Here is a 22,741-nt window from a genome sequence, read left to right as displayed (position 1 = left end):
GTGGCACCTACTTTTAAAAAAACAAATAAATAAATAAAATTAATTAATTTTTAGATTATATTTGTTTTCTACTTTTAAGTGATTATATGAAAAATCTTTCAAGTGGCTAATTATTTTATACATGTATTTGAGAAGAGACCCGGTTTGGTTTTACTTGTGTCTATTAAGTACCCATTCTGTACAGTACTAGGTATTATTCAAGGACATATGAATGCATGTAATTTGTGTTAACACTCCCAGAGATAAAGATTTCCTCCATATTAAAAAAACAAAGAGTAACATTAAAATCTAAACTATCAGTTAATACTCATACAAACCTTATTGAGCACCAATAGTATGTGCTATGCTGGGCACTGGAGGACATATCCATGAACAGTTAAAATAATTTATCCCCCAAGCAATCCTATATATGGTAGATACTATCACTGTTTGTATTTTACAGATGAAGACACTGAGGTTCTAGGAGGCTGAATAAAATAGCAAAAGATTGTGTAGCTAGAAAATGACAGAGTTGAGATTTTAGCCCAGGTCTGCTGCACTCAGAGCCTAAACTAGATGTATTTCTCTCTCTAGTTTATAAAGTCTTTACCCCAATAAATCACCAGGTAATGACAGTATGGTGTATGATTTGTGCAGAGACGTGATGGTAAAATAAAGGACACAGCTGAGAAGCACCACAAACCAGAACTGAGGCGTGAGGGGGAGAGTTAGCTTCCAAGAGGAGACCTCTTAAGTAGAGGGTCAGTATTTGCAGAGGCCCAGAGATAAAGGAGAACTTGACAGATAAGGAATTAAAAGATTCAGAGAAGCTGGACTATAGCCTAGGTGACAGAGAAAGTGAGGAAAGTTTAGATTAGAGAAATAAGCAGGAAGCAGATGACTTGACCACGAAAGCTGGTTAAGGTGGTTGGGCTTTTAGTTAGAGCAGGAGTCAGCAAACTTTTTCTGTAAAGGGCCAGATAATTAGTATTTTAGGCTTTTAGAGCCATGCAGTCTTTATGCAACAACTCACATCTGCCTTTTTAATGTGAAAGCAGGCCTAGAAAATACATAAATGGTTGGGCATGGCTGTGTGCCAGTAAAACTTTATTTGCAAAAACAGGTGGCTGACATAGTTTGCTGACCCCTGTGCTAGAACATGAGGGAGCTATTGAGGGAAGACGCATGATCAGATTGACATTTTAGAGAGACTGCTGTGGTTTCTGTTGTTTAAATTGGATGAAAGGGGCAAAAAGTGGTAGCTGGAAAACTAGTTAGAAGACTGTCATAAGGGGCACCTGGGTGGTTCAGCTGGTTAAGTGTCTGCCTTCGGCTCAGGTCATGATCCCAGGGTCCTGGGATCGAGCCCCGCATCGGGCTTCCTGCTGAGCATGGAGTCTGCTTCTTCCTCTCCCACGCCCCCTGCTTGTGTTCCTGCTCTCGCTGTCTCTCTCTGTCAAATAAATAAATAAAATCTTTTAAAAAAAAAAGAAGAAGACTGTCGTAATAATAAAAGGAAGAATGGTTGCCTGAGCTAGGTTAATAGCATTAGAAGAGTTTGGCTATGAGCTACATTGAGGTATAGCTGCTTGTTCATTGCTACAGCCACAGCCAAAGCACAGGTGATCAAACTATTTGTTGAGTGAATGGGGTAGAATCTACAGATTGGTGTATACCTTTAATATATAATCATGAAAATGACTTCACTTGTTTGGAAGAGAATATTTATTTCAGATTAATCTGTACCACAAAAATGAATGGCTTCAAGATGTATATCTGTTAAAAGAATGCATGGTGTCTCTAAGCCAGAAATAATTTCATTATTATTTATTTTGGATTTTGTGGACAATGTGGGTGATACTTTTTAAATATTATTACATATGATTTTGATTGTCATCATTGGTTTACAGATGCATGCTGTATTTGACAAAAGCTCAACTTTTTATATCTATTCTTTCTTTCTAGTCCCTGTGTTCCCAAGAGAATTATATTATTGACAAAAGGTGAGGGAATTTTTAACATTCGTTTGTTAACTATCTGACTGATGCTAATAAAAATTAAAATGTCTTATTAAAATGCCAACAGAATCCAAGATGAGGATGCTAGTAGTACCCAGCAGAGGCGTCAGATATTTAGGTATTGGAAGCATGTTTTCATGCTGTATTGAAATTTCAAAGCATTTTCTTCTCTATTCTTTCCCCTTTTGTTCCTATTAGCTTCTTAAAGTTGTATTTCTAAATTACAGAGTTAATAAAGATGCTTCGGGGAGGTCAACAAATAGCCATCAAAGCAGCACTGAGAATGAGCTGAAGTATTCTGAACCACGACCCTGGAGCAGCACGGATTCTGACAGTTCTCTCCGAAACTTCAAGCCTGCTGTAACTAAAGCCAGCAGCTTCAGTGGAATCTCAGTCCTGACAAGAGGTGATAGTTCTGGGAGCAGCAAAAGCATAGGCAGGCTTTCAAAAACAGGTATAAATATTTATCTACAGCTGTGCAATCAAACATTAGTTTCTTATTGTCTTACCCATTAATCATGTGGCTTTTGCAGTTATCCTAATATATAAAATTCTTACCAGCAGTGCATTGAACACCTCCACAGTACTTAAGAGGTAATATATATATTAAGATTCGTTCTCTGTTGGAGAGAGAATTACAAACATCAATTATAGTAAAAATTCTCTGTTGTGACATAAACTTAATCAAGTTAGTTCAGTAAAATGTCATCTCCTGTTTGAGTCCCCAGAGGTGGTTGGAAATTCTTCATTGCTTATTTATAATTGGAAGGCCTCATTTCTCACCCAGGATTATTTAACATGGATTGCATTTTCAGCTAATACTATCAATTATTGATTGCATTTTTCATGATAAAGTCCTTCGTTTGCTATTCAAAACATCAATAAAATTGTCAAGAAGTTTCTCAGGAATTTTAAAACTAAGGAAAAATAATGTGATGTAATTATAGTGAATGAGTAAACATTTCAGTAACATCCTCATTTTCCTAGTTTCTTTGCTTTTACAGTGCCTGACATTTAGGCTCATACACTTTCTCTTCACCTTCACCAACTGGGTTCAGTACTAAAGAAGCTCACGTCTCTCTTAGAATCCTTATAGATCTTTATTTTTATCCCAAAATAAGCATTGAAAGTTAGCAGAAATGGCTATCTTTAGCTTATTTGGTTTAGCCTAGACATATGGTATTGTACAGATAACAGTCAAAGGGAGAGATTTGAAGGTAGCCGAGTATTTTTTTTTTAAACCTTATCTATAGTCAGTGCTTTAAATTGTTAAGGCTTATGAATTGCACTTGTCACCTTTTCAGCTTATAATATGGATATTAAAAATGTCTTAGTGTATATGATAGAATATTGCTAGAGATAGGTAAATTTTATTAATATAAAAATATGCATATGTACAAGATACGCATTTATTTGGAAAATGGCCACTCAGTCATCACAACAGAAAAAAATTATGAGAATGTCACTTAGGCACATACTGCTGAATAAAAACATTTAAGATCGTCTACTGTTTTTAATTTGTATTATCTTCAGAGGTGAAAAGAAACATCACCTCTTTTAATAGGGAAAAATTATTTTTGATAGGGTTTTTATCAGTAGTCATTTGGCACAACTTAAAATAGAAGTTATCCTTCAGAAGGCAGATCTGTATAGTGTATCATATTTGTTGATTTCATTCATTAAAGATTAATTCTCCATCCCAGAGTCAACTCTTATTCAAAACCTAATTAACTATATACATTTTCAAAATCTTTTCCTTCTTTGATTGTCTTATTATCCACTTTTAGCTATTATCCTTAAAGTCAGTGACATTTTCAGTCTCTGGGTAATAGAAAAGGAAATAAGATTGCAGGAGTGAAAACAGTTAAAAATAAATTATCAAATTTACTAAGTTTAGTGAAAATAAATTTTAAACTGATGCTAATATAAGTACTTAGATTATTTTTCATGCTATCTTTGTCCCTTGATATGAAAAAAAATGCAAAGTTGACTTTACATTATAGGAAGATGCTATGATTATGAGCTTAAAAATGGAACTCTGCAGTGAAACTTCACAATTGTTTCTCTTGATAGAGAATTTATCATTTTTGTTATCTCCTACACTATTCTTAATCTTTCTGTGTTCTTATAGATAAGGGGTTTCTGATATAAGAGGTTTTGGGCATTTGGCTGTGCTATGTTCTTTTTCCTGGGGGAAAATTATAATCTGTATATTCCTAAGTATTAATCTAAAAAGGTAAAATGTACATAACCTTGTGCTTTGGGGAATGTGGGTAATGTGCTTTTTGTGGCTGTCTGTAGCTGGTGGTATTATAAACTTGCTTAAGTTGCATGCCTTCGCTATGACATCTCTGACAACTTATGTGATCAGTTTGCTGTATTAAACTTGTTCATGATGGGGAGGGGAAGCAAAATTATACAGTAAATCAAAAATACCCAATGCTTTTATGTAGTAACCGCATGTTATGCAATGTGAATTTTATTGTTACGTATTTAAAACCTGCGTTTTTATATGAGGTTTAAAAAATCCATATTTTTCATTACTCCTCCCCTAGGTTCTGAGTCTTCTGGTAGTGTAGGGTCATCTACGGGCTCTCTTTCTCACATCCAGCAGCCTCTTCCAGGTACAGCTCTCAGCCAGTCTTCTCATGGCGCACCTGTCGTCTATCCAACTGTCAGCACTCATAGCTCTCTTTCCTTTGATGGTGGCCTAAATGGGCAAGTCGCATCTCCTAGCACTAGCTTCTTTTTGCTTCCCTTGGAAGCGGCAGGCATACCACCTGGCAGTATTCTGATCAACCCACAAACAGGTTGGTATCCAGAAAAAGGTGTTTATTTCAGTTGAGATAGCAGGAGTTATTGAAAATTAAAGAATGTACTAAATGTATTATTTGTATATGTGTTGTCAGCTTTTTATTTTTCATGAGTAATTAGCATTTTCCCTAGAACTTTAATAAAACATTTCTGCTAGAAAATGTTCTAAGACATATTTATATCAAAAAAGTATTTTTCTCTTTGTAACATCCAGATGTCATCTTTTAGGCCAAATAATGCCTAACCATAATTGAAAAAAACAGTTCATTTCCTAGAAATAAGACAACCACCATTCAAAGAACTTTATTTGATTTAAAAAAATAAAAATTATCCTGGGGAAAATAGTATACATTTCATGAAGAAGGAGAAAATAAGCAGCTCTTATTCGTTATAGAATGAAGTAGAAAGAACCTATAAGTAATTGTTCTCCTGAATATGGTAATTGTTTTCTACTGAGGAAAAGGTAAGGGACTTATTCTTATTCTTCTTCTTATTATTATTATTAGTAAAAGGAACTAGGTAGTCTTTATGAATTAATATTGAAGACACATATTCTTCCAGTTAGGTAATAATTCTCATTTATTAAGCATTTACTATGTGTCATGTAATGTGTTAGGTGCTTTAAATACATTATTTATAATCATAACAACCCTATTAGGTAGGTGAAATCTTCATTTACAGATAAGGAAACTGAACCTCAGAGACTCAGAAACTGTAGTCATAATATGTTTCATTATGCATGCAGTATGAACAAATATGGAAAACATGATCTTTGAAAGATCACATGAAGTCTTGGTCTCTATTCACAGTATTATAGTCCAATAATTTTGTGAGATAATGAGAACAATCTTACAAATCATTTGATAACCTTCCTTAGAAATTCTCACACTTAACTGATGTGGTCACATCATACATTAGTAGCTGGGCAAGGTAGGTACAGGTGAGAGTATCAGGGTCAGTGTGTGCTCCTGAACCTTTCCTTTTGTTCGTTGTAGAGAAGACCATGGCTTGGAACTCGTTACCTTCAGATTTCTTTGCATCTCTTTTTTAAGATAAAGTGTTGAGACTATTGTTTCTATTATAAGAATTGAGTAACTGACTATTCAGAAATTCAGTTTTTGCTTAATAACCATTATCTTCCTATCCTTCAGATTTATTATATTACTAAACTTCTTGTTTTCCTGAAGCAGGATATAAGATGACTTAATTTACTGTTTACTATTATTTTTCATTCAAAACATCTTAGTTAATGAGTTTTTGATAATATGAAAGGTTCAACTGAATAGGAAATGATAGAGTGAGCAACTGATCAACCTGAAATTGAATTGTAGTCTTAATGTGTCCAAAAGTGGTCTCTTTGCTTTTTGAGAACAGCATGGCAACACATCCAACTTTTTCCAGACAGTCCTCAAGTTACTTTTAAAACATGCCTCCACCCAAATCTTCTCCACCATTTTTTTCATAATTATTTAACCATCAATAAATACCCAATATGACTTGAATTTGAAGGAATTTGTCCTCTTGGTATCAGTGGACAGTATATTCTTCTCTCCCCACAATTATTTTATTTTATTATATGTCATAAGTTCCAAAAAAAATGGGGATGGGGATTTACCATGGAAGAAAGGATATTATGAAAACAGTTTTAAGAACTATTATTCAGTCAAATTTCTCTTTCTTCTGTATTCCTTCCATTCTACATGGATATATCATCGTGTATGTCACATAGTCCTTTTTCTTTTTGTTTTTTTGTTTTGTTTTTAAGATTTTATTTATTTTTTTATTTTTTTATTTTAAAGATTTTATTTATTTATTTGAGAGAGAGAGAGAATGAGAGATAGAAAGCATGAGAGGGAAGAGGGTCAGAGGGAGAAGCAGACTCCCTGCTGAGCAGGAAGCCTGATGTGGGACTCGATCCCAGGACTCCAGGATCATGACCTGAGCCGAAGGCAGTCGCTTAACCAACTGAGCCACCCAGGCGCCCAAGATTTTATTTATTTATTTGACAGAGACAGTGAGAGAGGGAACACAAGCAGGGGAGTGGGAGAGGGAGAAGCAGGCTTCCCGCGGAGCAGGGAGCTCGATGTGGGACTCGATCCCAGGACGCCTGGGATCATGACCTGAGCCAAAGGCAGACGCTTAATGACTGAGCCACCCAGGCACCCCTGTTTTCTTTTTTTTTTTTTTAAATAATATACTATATAGGATAAGGAAAAATACAAATTTTTGTGAATTTATTTACATATGCATTGAAAAAAAAGTCTGGAAGAAGGTATCTAAATTGTTAACCATAAGATTATTTTCTTTTGATCTCTATTGGTTATTTTCCCACAATAAAAATATTACTTTCTATAATAAAAAAAAAGTTGTTTAGAATGTATATATAGAAAAGAGAATAGAATTTATTTACTTAAGCACTTCAGATATCCCCCCGTAATTAGTAAGCAATAACAAAAAGCCACAAAATCAATACAAAAGTTTTCTCTCACCTATGAATCAAGCTCACTGGAATTAAAAAGAAATTATTTTAGAAGTTATAAAATAAGGACTCTGCCATCGAGTCCATGATTTGAAATTTGAAGCTATCAACCATTTTTAATTTTCATCCAGTGTTAATATCACTAAAGTATACGCAGTGTGGTCTGTAAATTAGCTCTTTCTCACCACCTGATACAGGCTAATTAGTAATATTCCAGTATCCCAAATTCAAGAATTTTTTCTTAAAACTGAATTGTGTTACAGCACTACAGGACCACAGTCCTATACCTGAGTCCCTGGAGCAAGATGTTTCAGGATTCAGAGGTTTTCAAAAAACACTACATATTATTAAATAACTTCAGTAGATTTTGGAGCAGCACCCCTATAGTAAAACACTGCAGCACAGTTTTCAAATTTTTACACTAAGTGAGAAAAATTTAAAGAGTATTAAAATAACCTCTTGCAAGGTCAGACTTTGTTTCCCCTGCTGAGTAAATCTTTTGGTTTTCAGAAACCTGGGTCTTGAGGATTGTGAATAAGGATTATAGACATGTGTTGTAAATTATTCATAGAATGACCTATGTTCGATCTCTATGGTTAAAGTATTTTTTTCCCTCCTCTTTTAATTTTTCAGGTCAGCCCTTCATAAACCCAGATGGAAGTCCAGTTGTGTATAATCCTCCTATGACTCAACAACCAGTTAGAACCCAAGTGCCTGGACCTCCACAGCCACCTTTGCCACCTCCACCACCTCAACAACAAGCAGCTAATCACATTTTCTCACAGGTGCACATATCCATGATTACATAATGCTAAGTTCATCCGCTTTTGCATATTTGGGATTAAACTCACTAATTATAATTACCCAATTATACCTAAGTATTTCTTAGAACTTTAATATTCTGTACCAGTGATGTCCCATTCCCTGCTTGTAGGAAGAAAGGTTAACTTCACAGGATTTTCAGCTAATAAATATAGAGTGTATATTGGAAAGAAGGAAATTTTGTGTCTTATGAGCTTATGTGGTGAGTATGTTCTCCCTATTCTACAACAGCAAGAAATGGAGAAAAGGAATAAAAAAAAAAAAAAAAGACTATCCCACTGAGCAAAGTAAGTTCCTCTAAGGTTCAACAGATCAAGAAGATAGAAGAAACTGAGTTGAGTTGCTCAAGTTCTGGAGGTTACCCTCCATCCCACCTACCTTATGAAAGAGAGAGGCAAAAACACTCCAAATTAGAATTCACAGAATCACTCTTAGTAGTGTCTTGAATTTGTATAAATGTTTAGAGTTTACACATACACTTTCACATTTTTCCCCTATAGATGTGTTATTCATCCTTGGGGAACCTGATTATACCAGTATAAATTCTTTTATTTTATTCTATCTTTTAAACGTTGTGTAACATCTCAAAGACAGTTTGTACAGTTAGTTGCACCTCTTTTTCCCCATAAGACGATCTAAATATTCCACTGGTGAGAACTTGCAGAATACTTTCTGATGATGTATGAAAGAAGTATGGTGGGAAACTTGAACTGGAGAAATTTCATTAGTTTTGCTCACAAGTTATATCGTTTGTATTGCAAGGGTGAAGAACATATGAGCAGTTTGATAAGATTATCAAATATTTTGAAAGTTTTGTAGGTAATTGTACCTCTGGCAATTAAAACTCCTAATAGGCAAGGCAGTTTATATAAAGTAGAAGGATTTCTAGGTTTCTGCTGTGCTTCTAAGACAGTACAAATACATGTAGAGGAAGTTGCCTAAACCTGTTTCCAAAGACTCCCATGTCTGCTTCGCAGCCCCATTTGATTACAAACTCCAGGTACACGTTAGACTACGTAAAACTCCCTCCCTGGCCTTCTGTGCCTTGCGTTCATTCAGTTTGGTCCTGAAGTGTTTTTCCTTCATCGTGCTGTCATGTAATTGTCTTTGTAGTGCTCTGTATTTCACCAGGAGCTTTATAGGCCTGATTTGCATTTCATTCAATGGAAATAATGTTTGTCTGGCAGCTTCAAAAAAGTCTCAAGGGTTTATCTATGGTTATATATTTCAGATTATTATCTCTTAGAAATAATTTTGTCTGATTCAGAGGTGAGACAATCCTAAATGAAGGTGTAGACAGCTTACTTTAGAAATAGAGCCTTAATGGACTGTAATTTGAAATCTTGGGATATGCGTCAAACTTCATGGTTGATTTTCCTGGTATTGCCTCAGGTGTTTCAGGTAATTCACCATCAGATACCAGGAGAGAGAACTGACGAACAAATGATACTCAGTAACCATTTTTTGCACTGAGATAATTCATCCATGAAGTTTCACATAACCAAACAAAATAATACTGTGATTTCCAAAGCCTTCAGATGGGCTACGTGTCTTAAAATCAATCACTTCAAGTGGTTGTTGTTTTGCAGCCAGTTGCAATTTAAGTAGGGAAAGGAAGTGCGAAGGCTTTTTCTTTTCTGTGGTGTCACAATTTCACTTTGATCAAGCAGTGTTCTCGCCCACATTTGTCTGGTTACCACTTGACACTGTGAGATGTTAATTCATGCCGTTGGTGCTCGTAGGACCCCCCCTTTCTTTTATCCCCCAGCAGTCTAAAGCTCTTGTTTCATCTGACACTTACATGGTAGGTCAAGATGTCTGGAAGAAAGTTATGTCTTAATGGTTGTCTGACTTAATAACAGATCGAATAGCCTGTACTTTGGAAATTCTAGAGCCACAGTACCTCATTTAGTGTGGTATGTGCTGCCATCCATTAGGAAGCTTGCTAATTGCTAATCAAGAGGTTAGTGAGGGACCGGTGGCTCTATAGATCTTTCAGCTTTTACCTTTTGTAGTACTTTAACTTTAATTTTAGATTTTTTGTGGGATTCTGACCTAAGACTTTCACTTTTTAGAAACTCTTGCATTGATTTTGTGGTAGAAGTGCAACTCATCATTACACATCTTAGTTGTCAGAACAATTTCTCTGTATTTAGATTATTTCCTAGGCAATCTTATTCAGTTCATTTATTTTGCCTTTGTAAAGTATTCTTCTAGAAAATACTGTCCAGAGGGAGATTCATATATGTACATTTTAACCAAAAGTAAGAGTTTTCACTAGATAAAATTACCGGGGTTCCTCCAGTGTTTGCTTTACATGACTGTCTACAGGTCACTTAACTTATCTTAGCCTGATTGCCACCTGTAATGTGGATGACCAGAGTCTTTAAGCCAGTATGTCTATTACCCCTTCGGAATAAACTAGATAATATAAATGCAAGACTGGGAAACTAAATCAGATGCCAGTGTTAGCCTGCGGATGATCAGCTGTACTCCTTAAGGTTTAGAAATGATGAAAACTTTTTTCATTTTTTTATAACACCTGTTTTTGATTGTCCCTGGGAAACATAAAACTTATTTTATTTTCCTGAAATGCAGGAGTATTTCATTACCAAAAAAAATTTCAAGTAACTAGTTTTTTAGCTCCTGGCATCTACTCTCTCGATAAAAATTTTTAGTTGCAAGAAAAATGTGTTTATCTTCCTTGTGTAAAAGAGAGAAGTTTGTGTGTGTGCCTGTGTGTGTGTGTGTGTGTGTGTGTGTGTGTGTGTGTGTGTGGTTCTTTAGGCTGTTATTCTTAATGGTACCCACAGTATATTTTTCTTTAAAAATTGCAAAAAATTCAGGCACTTTTGTCCTAAAAGAGTATTTAATCATGCCTTATCAAATAGAGATGGTAATTGGCATACATGTTGTGTAAGTTTTTATTGTCTGATAATGAGTGAAGTTTTCTTTTATTATCTAGTGTCATAATGCTAAACAGAGCAACTCCTCCATCAAACGAGGAAGTAAGAATGAGTGGTTTTGCTTTTACTGACTTAACCTGGAGGTTTTGGTTAGATAATAGGATTTGAAGTATCTAAATTACCTGTTTCTGTGAATCTAATAGAGAAATATTTTTATGAAAAAATTACCTAATTGTATATTAAAGCTAGGTATTCTTTAAAAATTTTTACTATGCAGTTTCTTCATTTAGCATCATTTTTGTTGTTTCCTATATCATTGTATAAGATGACTTTATAAATGTAGTTTAAGCTCTTGCCAAAAAAGTGTAACTTTCCATTTTATGCAACTCTTGTAACATTTTATTCTGACATTAACATTGTTTGCCAACCTGTTATTCCTTAGCCTGTTCGTCCTCTGCAGTCCTCTTCACAGCCTGTTCAGTACTCTACAGCCCCTTACCCATCCCCGCTCCTGCCAGTCTCACCCACCCAGCAATATTCCGTGGTACTATATCTCTATTCACCTCCTGCATTGTTTCTGTGGGCTGATGTGTGATGGATGCTCATGAATGTGATTAATGTGATATGCTCTTCTGTGATTATTTAAAGTCTTGGACACATATATACTGGAAAAGTGTTTCTGACCTGTATTAGAAATAATTTAATCTCTACTGTTAAAATATTTGTTATATTTGCATATTACAGTGATTATATAAGTCCAAATCTTTTCCTGCCTTTTCATAATGAAATGATTTTCAGGTTGAGTATTCTAGTCCTAAGATAGTTTAGCTACTTTTCTCACTGAGGTCAGTGCTATCTTTGCAATCCTGGAGTGGCAGCTTTCATCTGGGTTTAAGGCTTTCTCTTCTTTCCCCAGTACCTAGGTCCATTAGACTACATACCAGTTATTAGGGTGAATTGGACCTTACAGCTACTTAAGACATTATATATATTTCCAAAGAAGATCCCTAGATATTTAATCTGTGACTGTAAAGAAATGATACCACCTTCAATCCAAAGTATGCCCCAAATTATACTTCTCAGTAAGAGCTTAGAAGCACCAGTGCCATATATTCTCTGTGTAACCTTCTCTAGTTACTAGTGACTTCTTTAAGTTAATAACCATGTAAAGTACTTCCTGCCTAGTGCCTAACATGAAATCAGTATTCAATAAGTTGTTACTTTCCTCCCTTAAAATGAGTCTCAGCCTAATATACTTTTCCCAGTGATGCTGTTATTTTTCCAGACTATATGGCATCACATTTTGACATTACTTTTCAAGTTAAAATGTAAGCTATATCTTAAAGTCACTTGACACTTTTTAGAAACGTTTTTCTTTTATTGGGAGTGTTTTTGTTTTGAGCTGGCGGCAACCTTATTTAACAGCATCGGCTCTGAATGATTTTCAAAAATGACTTCCAGTCTGAAAAAATAAAATTTTGCCAGCATTGAGAAGATGGAAAGCATCATTAAGAATAGCATAATAGCCTCAAAAATGTTTTGAAACATGGTGGATAATTGGAATAAGAAAATGACTTTTTTTTTTTTTGAGATGACTCTGATGGTGGTGTATAATTGAAATATTTGGCCAGATTACTATGTAATTACAGCTAATAAGTATATTTTGGTACATTTTTCCCTTTTGAAAGTATTCATTGAATTAGGCTAATAGTGCTAGAGTATGTCTGAGCAGCATTGGGAAAAAACCACATATTTTCAGTTATTGAATCAGGTTCCCCTTTTCGATCCCTTGTCTCCTCTGTAGCCATAATGTACTTTGCAAAAACCAGCCGACTGTAGAAATTGCAGACACGTCAACTTTGAACTGACAACTCAATTGCCACAATTTTTTAAATAACTTTTTCCAAAATTCTCCTCTTAACAAATTGTGATACATATTGTTGCGAATCTCTGTCTCTTTGGGAGCAAGGGGATGCCATTTTAACCCCATTTTTATCATTTCAGTGATATTGTCTAGACCAGTCAGAACTGGTCCTTATGCTGTTGAGTCAGAGAAAACATTTGTCAGATGGCATGTAAATCATAACCCTCTCGTGGCTGGACACCACTGCCTGCTCACCAAGTAGCAAAAGCAGTAGGAAACTATCATTTGGATTAAATTTGTGTTAACGTCTGACTTTAAGACTGAAAAACACTAGGGAAGAATAGAATTTATGGCCACATTATTTTTGAGAGATTAGAAGACTGGGGTGGGTAGATTTTATATATTTTATTTCGTTTTTGCTAGTATTATTCAACAGGTATCCTAAGATATACAGAGGTCATAGAAGCAGAATCTTGCCTTTTAGGAAGAGAGGTAAAGAGAATAAATTAGTACCATGCCTTGCTAGTTACCTGGTCCTTGAGGTCCCTTCAGAAAATGTTAAGTGTATAATATAAATATGTCCAGTTTCACTTCCACATCCTAATGTGCCTTTAATCATTTAAATAAGTGTCTTTTCATTTTTATTGTGAAATACTGTTACACCCTACTCTTCTGCATGCTATGCACTCTACTAGATACACTTTCTAAGTAATTTGTAATGACAGCACTGTAATATTCCTACTTTCCTGCCTTAGAGTTCTAATTTTATTGAAGCTGTTCTATTAAGTCATATCTGTTGTAGATGTATGATATCCATAATGCATACTACTGCAAATCATCTTAAAATATATGAAGTGGGGGTTTTTCAATACGCTTGGTTGATAAGCTTTTTGGTAAGTATGTATGGAAGGCTTACTGATTTCTGACTTTTCCCTTTTCCCTTTTTTAGCCGGACAACCTTGGGTCTCAGTTTAGCCACATGAGTCTTGCCCGCCAGCCATCTGCAGATGGTTCTGACCCTCATGCCACCATGTTCCAGTCCACTGTTGTTCTTCAGTCCCCACAGCAGTCTGGTTATATCATGACGGCAGCCCCTCCACCACCACCACCACCGCCGCCGCCACCTCCCCCTCCTCCCCTGCCACCCGGGCAGCCAGTCCCTACTGCTGGCTATTCTGCCTCTGGCCATCCTGTCAGCCAGCCTGTGCTGCAGCAGCAGGGATATATTCAGCCCTCACCACAGGTACGGCGCTTTTTCATCTTTTCTCCCATGGAAACCTCTTCATTTAAGATCAGTTTAACCCTAACTAGAGAGCTTAATTTCACGTGGAGAGAATTTGTGACAATGTATAAACAAAGCTGGTCATCATCTTCCCTTCTCTGGAGATTCTCAAATATATGCTAGACAACCACATGACTGGTAGACACTTCAGTTGGCTGGATGGTTAAAAATATGCGACCTTTGGGTTTCCTCTTGACTGATTTGTTTTAATTGGCTTAAGAGAAACACAATAAGGTAAATACAGTATAAAAATAAGATGATGTATTTCAGGAAGAAGTAGGTTAATTTAGGGAGAATTAATAACATCGTAATACTAATAAAGCTTTATTGTTATTTCTCTGCATTTACTTAGATATTCCTTAATTTTTCTCAACAGTATTTTGTAGTTTTCATTATATAAATATTGCATATATTTTATTAAATATATCTCTAAGTATGTAATGTTTTTAAATGCTTTGTGGGGCGCCTGGGTACTCAGTTGGTTAACCGTCTGCCTTTAGCTCAGGTCATGCTCTCAGGGTCCTGGGATTGAGCCCTGCATCAGGATCCCTGCTCAGCAAGGAATCTGCTTCTCTACCCTTCTCCCCTCCCCACCACTTGCACGTGCTCTCGCTTTCTCTCAAATAAATAAAACCTTAAAAAAAAAATACTTAGTATTCTAAAAGAGATTATTTTAAAATTTCATTTTCTATTCATCATTTGCTCATATGTAGAAATAAGGTTGATTTTTGTATATTGATCTTGTATCCTGTAGACTTTCTAAATTTAATTATTCTAGTACTTTTTTCATAGACTGCTTAGGATTTTCCAATACATATGCCTTTTATTGAATTACTTGCCTTATTGAATTACTTATGAGCACTAATGTTGAATATACACACAACAGGAAGAAGTAAAATCCCTAGAATTCATTTATTAACTTAAAGCTAAATTTTGAAAGTACATATTCTTCCTTGTTTCCAGTCTTAGGAAAAGCATTTGGTCTTTCATCATTAACTCTGAGATTATCTGGAATTTTTTGCCCTCTATTATGCCCTCTATTATGTTGAGAAAATTCTCTTAGTTTGGTGAGAGTCTTTACCATGAATTGAGTATTAAATCTTGTGAAATTTCCTTTTCTGCATCTGTTGAGATGATCATGTGATTTTTCCATTTTGTTCTATTTATACAGCGAATTACTGTGATTTTTGAATGTTAAGTTAATCCTTTCATTTTGAGAGCACACTCCCACTTAGTCATGATAGAATATCTTTTTATATATTACTGGATTCATTTTGCTTATATTTTCTTAATGATTTTTGCATGCATGTTCATAATGGTTATTGGTCTGTAGTTTGTGTGTAATGTCTTTTTCAGGTTGTAGTATCAAGATGGCAGTGATACTGGCTTCAAAATGAATTGGATATTGTTGCCTCCTTCATTTCCTAAAACAGTTGGTGTAGGATTCTTCTTAACATCCTTCTTAAATATTTGCTAGAATTCACTAATGCATCTGGACTTGGAGTTTTTTTGTAGTGAAGATTTTAAAATTACAAAGTCAATTTTTTGGTGGATATAGAGCTAATCCAATTTCCTGTTCCTTTTTGGATTGAATATTATAGATTGTATCAATTTAATTGTCAAATTTATTGGCAAACGGTCAGTCATGATATCCCCTTATTATAATTTTAGTATTTTAAGGATCTATAGTGGTGTGGCACCTGGGTGGCTCAGTCGTTAATTGTCTGCCTTCAGCTCAGGTCATGATCCCAGGGTCCTGGGATCGATCCCTACATCGGGCTCCCTGCTCCGCAGGAAGCCTGCTTCTCCCTCTCCCACTCCCCCTGCTTGTGTTCCCTCTCTCGCTGTCTCTCTCTGTCAAATAAATAAACAAAACCTAAAAAAAAAAAAAAGATCTATAGTGGTATCACCTCTGTAATTCTTAATGTTGATAGTTTCACTCCTCTCTTCTTTTTGCTTTATTTACTCAAAAGATTTATCAATTCCATTGATGTTTTTTAAAAACCAACAGGATTTCATTAATTTTATTATTCATTTTCTATTTGAACGATTTCTACTTTTACCATTGTTTTCTTCTTTTCTGCTTATTTTGGGTTTCATTTGCTCCTTTGTTTGTGTCTGGCTTCTTAAGGTAGAAGCATAGATCATTGATTTTTAGATTGTTCTTCCTTTCTAACATAAATTTTTTAATGCTATAAATTTCCCTCTAAGCATCATTTTAGCTGCAACCCACAAAACTGGATGTGTTGTGTTTTTGTTATCATTTTGTTCAAAATGTTTTCTCTTTTTTGTATGTGTATGACTTTTTTGACAGGTGATTTATTTAGAAGTGTGTTATTTAATTTCCAAATACCTGGGGCTTTCTAAATACCTTATTATTACTGATTTCTATTCTAATTTCATGTGATCAGAGAATCTAAGATTTCATTGTTTATTGGAATCTCTTGTTATTTTATGTACCAGTATGTAGTCTTTTGGGGGAAGATCATGTGCACTTGAAAAGAATTTGTATTCTAGGGATGCCTGGGTGTCTCAGTCGGTTAAGCGTCTGCCTTCGGCTCAGGTCATGATCCCAGGGTCCTGAGATTGAACCCCGCGTTGGGCTCCCTGCTCAGCGAGAGCCTGCTTCTCCCTCTCCCTCTGCCTGCCGCTCTGCCTGCTTGTGCTCTCTGTCTCTCTGTCAAATAAATAAATCAAATCTTTAAAAAAAAAGAGAAGAATTTGTATTTTATCATTTCAGTGTTTTGTGATTTCTTTTGGTTTTGTTTTGAGATAAAGTTGACATAACATAAAATTAACCATTTCAAAGTGAGCAATTCAGTGACATTTAGTACATACAGAATGTTTTCCAACAATCACCTCTCTCTAGTTCCAAAACATTTTATTTTTATCACCCCAAAAGAAAACTCTACTCATTAAGCAGTTACTACCTATTTGCCCCAGCCCCCAGCCCCTGGCAACCACCAGTCTGCTTTCTGTCTCCAAGGATTTGCCTGTTTTGGATACTTCATATTAATGGACTCATGCAATATTGTTACCTTTTGTGTCTGGCTTCTTTAGCTTAACATATTTGATGGTTAATCCACGTTGTAGCATGTATCAGTACCTCGTTCCTTCTTTTGTCTGAATAATATACCATTGTTTGTTTGTTTGTTTTTATTTGACACAGAAAGACACAGCAAGAGAGGGAACACAAGCAGGGGGAGTGGGAGAGGGAGAAGCAGGCTTCCCGCTGAGCAGGAAGCCCGATGTGGGACTCGATCCCAGGACCCTGGGATCATGACCTGAGCCGAAGGCAGATGCTTAACGACTGAGCCACCCAGGCGCCCTGAATAATATACCATTGTATGAATATACCATTTGTTCATTCTACCTTTTGCCCATTGTAAACAGTGCTGTTATGAACATGTAGGTACATGTTTTTATTCAGATATCCACTTTCATTTATTTGGATATATACCTGGGAATAAAATTGCTGAATTATATGGTATATCTGTGTTTAACTTTTTGAGAAATTGCCAGCCTGTTTTCCACAGTGTCATTTTATATTCCCATCTGCAATGTATAGAGGTTCCAGTTTCTCCACATTTTGACAAAGTAACACTTATTATTTACCTTTTTAAAAGTTGTTATTATTATCTCAGCTATCCTGGTGATGTGAAGTGTGTATTTCCTTGTGGTTTTGACTTGTATTTCCCTAATGATTGGTGGTGGTGATCATCTGTTCATGTACTTGTGGGCTGTTGTCTGTCTTCTTTGGAGAACTGTCTCTTTTAAGTCCTTTGCCAATTTTTCAGGAGATTGTCTTTTTGTTGTTTAGTTGTAAGAGGTCTTTATATATACTGTATACTAGACCCTCATCAGGAGTGTGATTTGCAAATATGTTCACCTGTTCTCTTGTCTTTTGACTTTTTGATAATGTCCTTAAATGTACAAAAATTTAACTTCGATAAAATCCATTTTATCTCTTTTCATTTTACTGCTCATTGCTTTTCTAGTCATAACTAAGAATCCATTGCCAAATCCACAGTTATGAAGATTTTATCCTTATGTTCTCCTTTAAGAGTTTTGTGGTCTTTAGCTCCAAAATTAGATCTTTTATCCATTTTGAGTTAATTTTTGCATATGATAATGAGGCATAAGGGTCCAATGTCATTCTTTTGCATGTGTGTATCTATCTTTTCTGGCATCATTTGTTGAAGCATGCTTTTCCCACTGAATGATTTTGGTACCCTTGTCAAATATCAGTTGACCATAAATGTAAGAGTTTATTTCTGGACTCTCAGTTTATGCTATTCTCTATGTTTCCACTTTTATGCCAGTACTACACTATTATATTACTATATCTTTGTGGTAAGTTTTTAAAGTCAGGGATTGTGAGTCTTCCAACTGTTCTTTTTCAAGATTGCTTTGACTACTTGCCTATATGGCTTACGATTCCATGTAAATTTGATGGTTGGCTTTTCCATTTCTGCAAAAGAGGCCATTAAAATTTTGATAGAGATTGCATTGAGTATGTGGATTGCTTTGGATATTACTACATCTTAATATTAAATCTTCCAGTCTTAATGAACATGGGATGTCTTTCCATTTACTTAGGTCATCTTTCATTTCTTTCATATTTTACTGTTTCTTGCATTTAGTATTCTCTAAGTATTAGTTGAGCCGATGTTGTTGATTCGTGTCTTTCCAGTCTTTTATCCAGTTCTACCAATAAGTGATAGTGGATTTGTCTATTTCTCCCTTAAATTCTGCCAGTTTTTTAATAATATTGAAACCTGTATTAAGCGATTTATATTTATCATTTCTACCTGATATATTGACTCCTATCATTATGAAATGTTTTTCTCTCTCTCTCTAGTACTGTTTCTTGTCTTAAAACCTATTTTATCTGACTTCAATATAGTGACTTCAGCATTCTTTTGATGAGCATTTAAGTGGTATGCCTTTTCTGTCCTCTAATTTGTGACCTTAATATTTAAAGTCTGTCTTTTGCATATAGTTATATAGTTCATCTTTGCTGTTCTATTAGTCTCATTGGAATGTCTAGTCCTCTTAGCTTTAATAGGTCTGTTGACATGGTTAGAGGTAGGTATGCCACATTGCTATTTGTTTTCCATTTGTTCTATTTTATTCCTATATGCCTCCTATCCTGCCTTTTGTATTATTTGAACTCCTTTAGTGTTCTAATTTATTTTTTCTTTGGCCTTTTTACTACAGTCCTTTAAATCTCATGTTTGTATAGTTTCTTTAGGCATATGATCTGTATCTTTAGGTTATTACTATCTATTTCAAGTTCATATGAAACTGCAAGTAAAATATAGTAGTCACATTGACAGTATAATTTTATTTACCCTCGGTTGTTTGTGCTGTTGTCATATACATTGCATGTGTATACATTATAAATAAAATATATATTGGTTACCATTTTTGCCTTAAACAATGATGTCTTTTTTTTAATTAAGTGGGAGAAAAGTGTATACTCTTATTTATACGCATACTGAAAAGTATAATAATAGATTAAGATCTGAAATTAGGTCATACCAATTGCTTGCTGATACCTCCAGGAACAATTAAGGGATCACAAATGTATTGCATCTAATGGTTCAAAAACAGAAGAATGTTAACAGTAAATTTAGGAGATTCTTGGCTTATAACTGATCTAGAAATTCTGTATTCAGCTGGTTTGCAGATGAAATAGACACTCTTTAAGATGTCTACAGATGTCTCCTCTTTTAGAAGTAACCCAATTGGAAGAGCATAACCTGAAAGAGCTTATGAAGCTAATAAAGTTAATTTACCACAAACTTCTACATCACTGAATTAATTGTTTATTCCTCATTCCAAAATAGGTCAGATTACTTTAAGAGAAATGCACAACTGATATAAATAGCTCCGGAAGGAAATAGAATTAAGCTAGTCTTACTGGGTTTTTCCCCAGCTTTATTAAGATATAATTGACAAATAAGATTTGTATTGGCCTTTTAATTTACATTAGAAGTATGAGAAAAAGAATGGAACCAGCGCAACTGTGTATTAGTGTGAGAATAGATAAACTGGCTGTTTATACAATGACTGCAGTTCAGCATTCAGATTGAATGAGCATGAGTGTACATGTTTCAACCAAGATAAGTCTCGAAAAAGAATGTTAATTGCAAAATAAGTTGCATGGAGTTTTATGTAGTAGAGTACCATAAATGTAAATTTTTTAAACCCTCAACAGTTTTCTTTACGGATAACATATGTATAGTAACAGTTTAAAAACATTTATAGGAATCATATATACCAACCTATTATAGGATAATGATTTTTCTGTTGAACATAGGGCAAAAGAATGTTGGAGTGAGCCCTTAGCTATTTCAGTAGTGTTTGGTTTTATAAAAGAGGGAGAAAAATCTGAAACAATTATGCCCCAAAACTTTAAACCTATTAAATCTAACTGATGGGCATATTTGTAGGTGTCTTCTGTTACATATACTGCATGCTTGAAATTTTTAAAAAATTTTTCAGTTAAACTTAAAGCTAAGAAAATTTTTTTCGGATGGTATTAAGAAGTATTACTCATAACACTCTGTTGTTCCTCAGAGAAGACATTTCTGTTGCAAGTGAAATGGACTTTTTTTCTTTCAATACTTACCCTAGATGCCAGCCTGTTACTGTGCTCCAGGCCACTATCACTCCAGTCAACCTCAGTACCGTCCAGTCCCTTCTGTCCATTACAATTCACATCTAAACCAACCACTGCCACAGCCTACACAGCAGACAGGTGAGTAATACTTCTGAGGCTATGATCTCTTAGCTATGGATATTGCTTTTTTCATTCTGCTTTATTTCAGTCTTACCATTAAGATATTGCCACCCTCTGCCTGTCAGGGGTCTCAGATATGATTCATATGAATATACAAACCACTGAGATTGAAAGAGTGTGCAAATCTTAGCACCTGCCAGAAAATAACTCTGCCAGGTTTATATGGTAAAGTGTTTAGAGCCATAATGAGAAGACTATACCAGGCAAAGCAGAGTGGTGAGCAGCTGCATGTTGCTCCCTGCCATTGTAGTAAAGCCTCCTTTGGGGACCAATAATCCACCTCTGTTAACAACAAAAGAGAGATGAGGCAAGCTAAGATGTCTCCTGAACAACTAACTAGAAGCAAGGACCCAAGTGACCCAACTTTTAGAATTTAGCCTGGTGAAGATGTTTTGATGTCTTGGTCTCAGTATGCTTTTAAAAGGAATGATGTCCTTAAATATCTTTTTTGTGTTTTATTTTTCAGTTTGCTGGTTGTATAGTGAAAGGTATTTTTAAACCAAATGCAATCTAATACTAGGCATATCTCATATGTTAAAACTCAGAAGATTCTTTTCCTTTTGCCCCTCTTAAATTTTCTTTAAGGTTTCAGTGAAAACTGCTGTGACCTCAGCGGAAAAAACGATCTTGACTGAATTCATTTCTTTCTGTGCTTCCCACCTAGATTTGTATTTCTGCCCTAGATGTGTAATAAGGTACTTTTCAGCCTTCCATAACTCTAGCGGTTGAAGCGGAATGTTTATTGGTATCTTTGAGGCCTTTTTAGCTGGTTGTCACTGTTGGAGGCGCTCACACTATATCAGCATGACTCACTGAGGCCACAAAACCCTCCACTTAGGCAGTTTCTTGCTCTTGATATTATTTGCAAGTCTTAAGGGGAGCCGCAGTTTTAGGAAAAAGATGCCTGCACCAGGCAATCTGAAGAGAAGTATTCTTGCTTCTCCCCACTTTTGCAGTCTTCGGTGATCATTGTGAATCACCAACTTCCTTAACCAGAGAGGATTCTTACTTATCACCCCAGTAGGGGAACTTTCAGGTTCTTAATCCATTGTTCCTAGGAGTCATCTTACACTTAGTATAAGGTCTTCCCTTTTTTGTGGCCAATGTTCTTCCAAAGGATATTGAGTACAAACATTGTTCATTTTAGCCAACTTAGAATTTGTCTTCTGTCTTAATTGTGACTCCCTTTAGTTCAAGTTTTCCTGAAGTTTGATAATACAGTCCACTTCAAATAATATAAATTAGTACATGCTCCAGTTTTGAAAGTCATCAAAAGTTCTTTATATGGGAATATTCCTTGTGACACTGTTCATTCATTAGCTTTAAACACATTGTTGTTTTATTCTAATAATTATTTTCTGAGTTTTCCTGGGCCACAGTGACTGATGTTTCATATTGTTTTGTCTTGATTTTTTTTTCTTTCAAAATTATAATACAGACTATAGTTAATGTCATTTAACAAAAAAGAAATTTACCTTTACTCTCCCAATTCAAATATCTTCTGTGTGACTAATTAACTTAGTTTATTAGTACAGCCAGTTGAGGCAAGCAGAGATCCTTTGCTCTATATTTGTGTGAGCTTATTAGTTTCGTTCTTTTCCATCGCTAAACTTTTATTCCTCTGCATTGTCAAACTGCCTACAGAATGAAAACTTTAAATCACAGGCCGGACCAGTGTGCTTTTACAAATGCATCTCAGCAAAAATATTCCCACGTAATGGAAAACAACTGAATATGCCACTCCTCCCAGTTGAAGGCCAAAATATCTA

The 22,741-nt window shown here is 35.2% G+C and overlaps 1 protein-coding gene across 7 annotated transcripts in view; it reads left to right on the top strand.

Annotated features, from left to right (window-relative positions):
• R3HDM1 (R3H domain containing 1) overlaps window positions 1-22,741 on the top strand; it is a 131,849-nt gene that overhangs the window by 36,626 nt on the left and 72,482 nt on the right. For 5 of the 7 annotated variants that reach the window (XM_025856818.2, XM_025856795.2, XM_025856810.2 and 2 more), the window contains 7 exons: window positions 1,945-1,982; window positions 2,065-2,115; window positions 2,225-2,451; window positions 4,553-4,807; window positions 7,924-8,075; window positions 13,832-14,125; window positions 20,807-20,930. In XM_025856818.2, coding sequence (XP_025712603.1) covers window positions 1,945-1,982; window positions 2,065-2,115; window positions 2,225-2,451; window positions 4,553-4,807; window positions 7,924-8,075; window positions 13,832-14,125; window positions 20,807-20,930 — 1,141 coding nt within the window. The remainder of the gene's footprint in view (window positions 1-1,944; window positions 1,983-2,064; window positions 2,116-2,224; window positions 2,452-4,552; window positions 4,808-7,923; window positions 8,076-13,831; window positions 14,126-20,806; window positions 20,931-22,741) is intronic. The other 2 variants (XM_025856837.2, XM_025856828.2) reach the window with 1 other exon arrangement.

This window comes from Callorhinus ursinus, unplaced genomic scaffold (assembly GCF_003265705.2).
Source record: "Callorhinus ursinus isolate GAN/ISIS: 27379988/994484 unplaced genomic scaffold, GSC_fseal_2.0 scaffold2, whole genome shotgun sequence".
Taxonomy (NCBI): Eukaryota; Metazoa; Chordata; class Mammalia; order Carnivora; family Otariidae; genus Callorhinus; species Callorhinus ursinus.
Note: the sequence above shows the minus strand (reverse complement) of the source record. Positions and strands in the feature narration are given on the sequence as shown.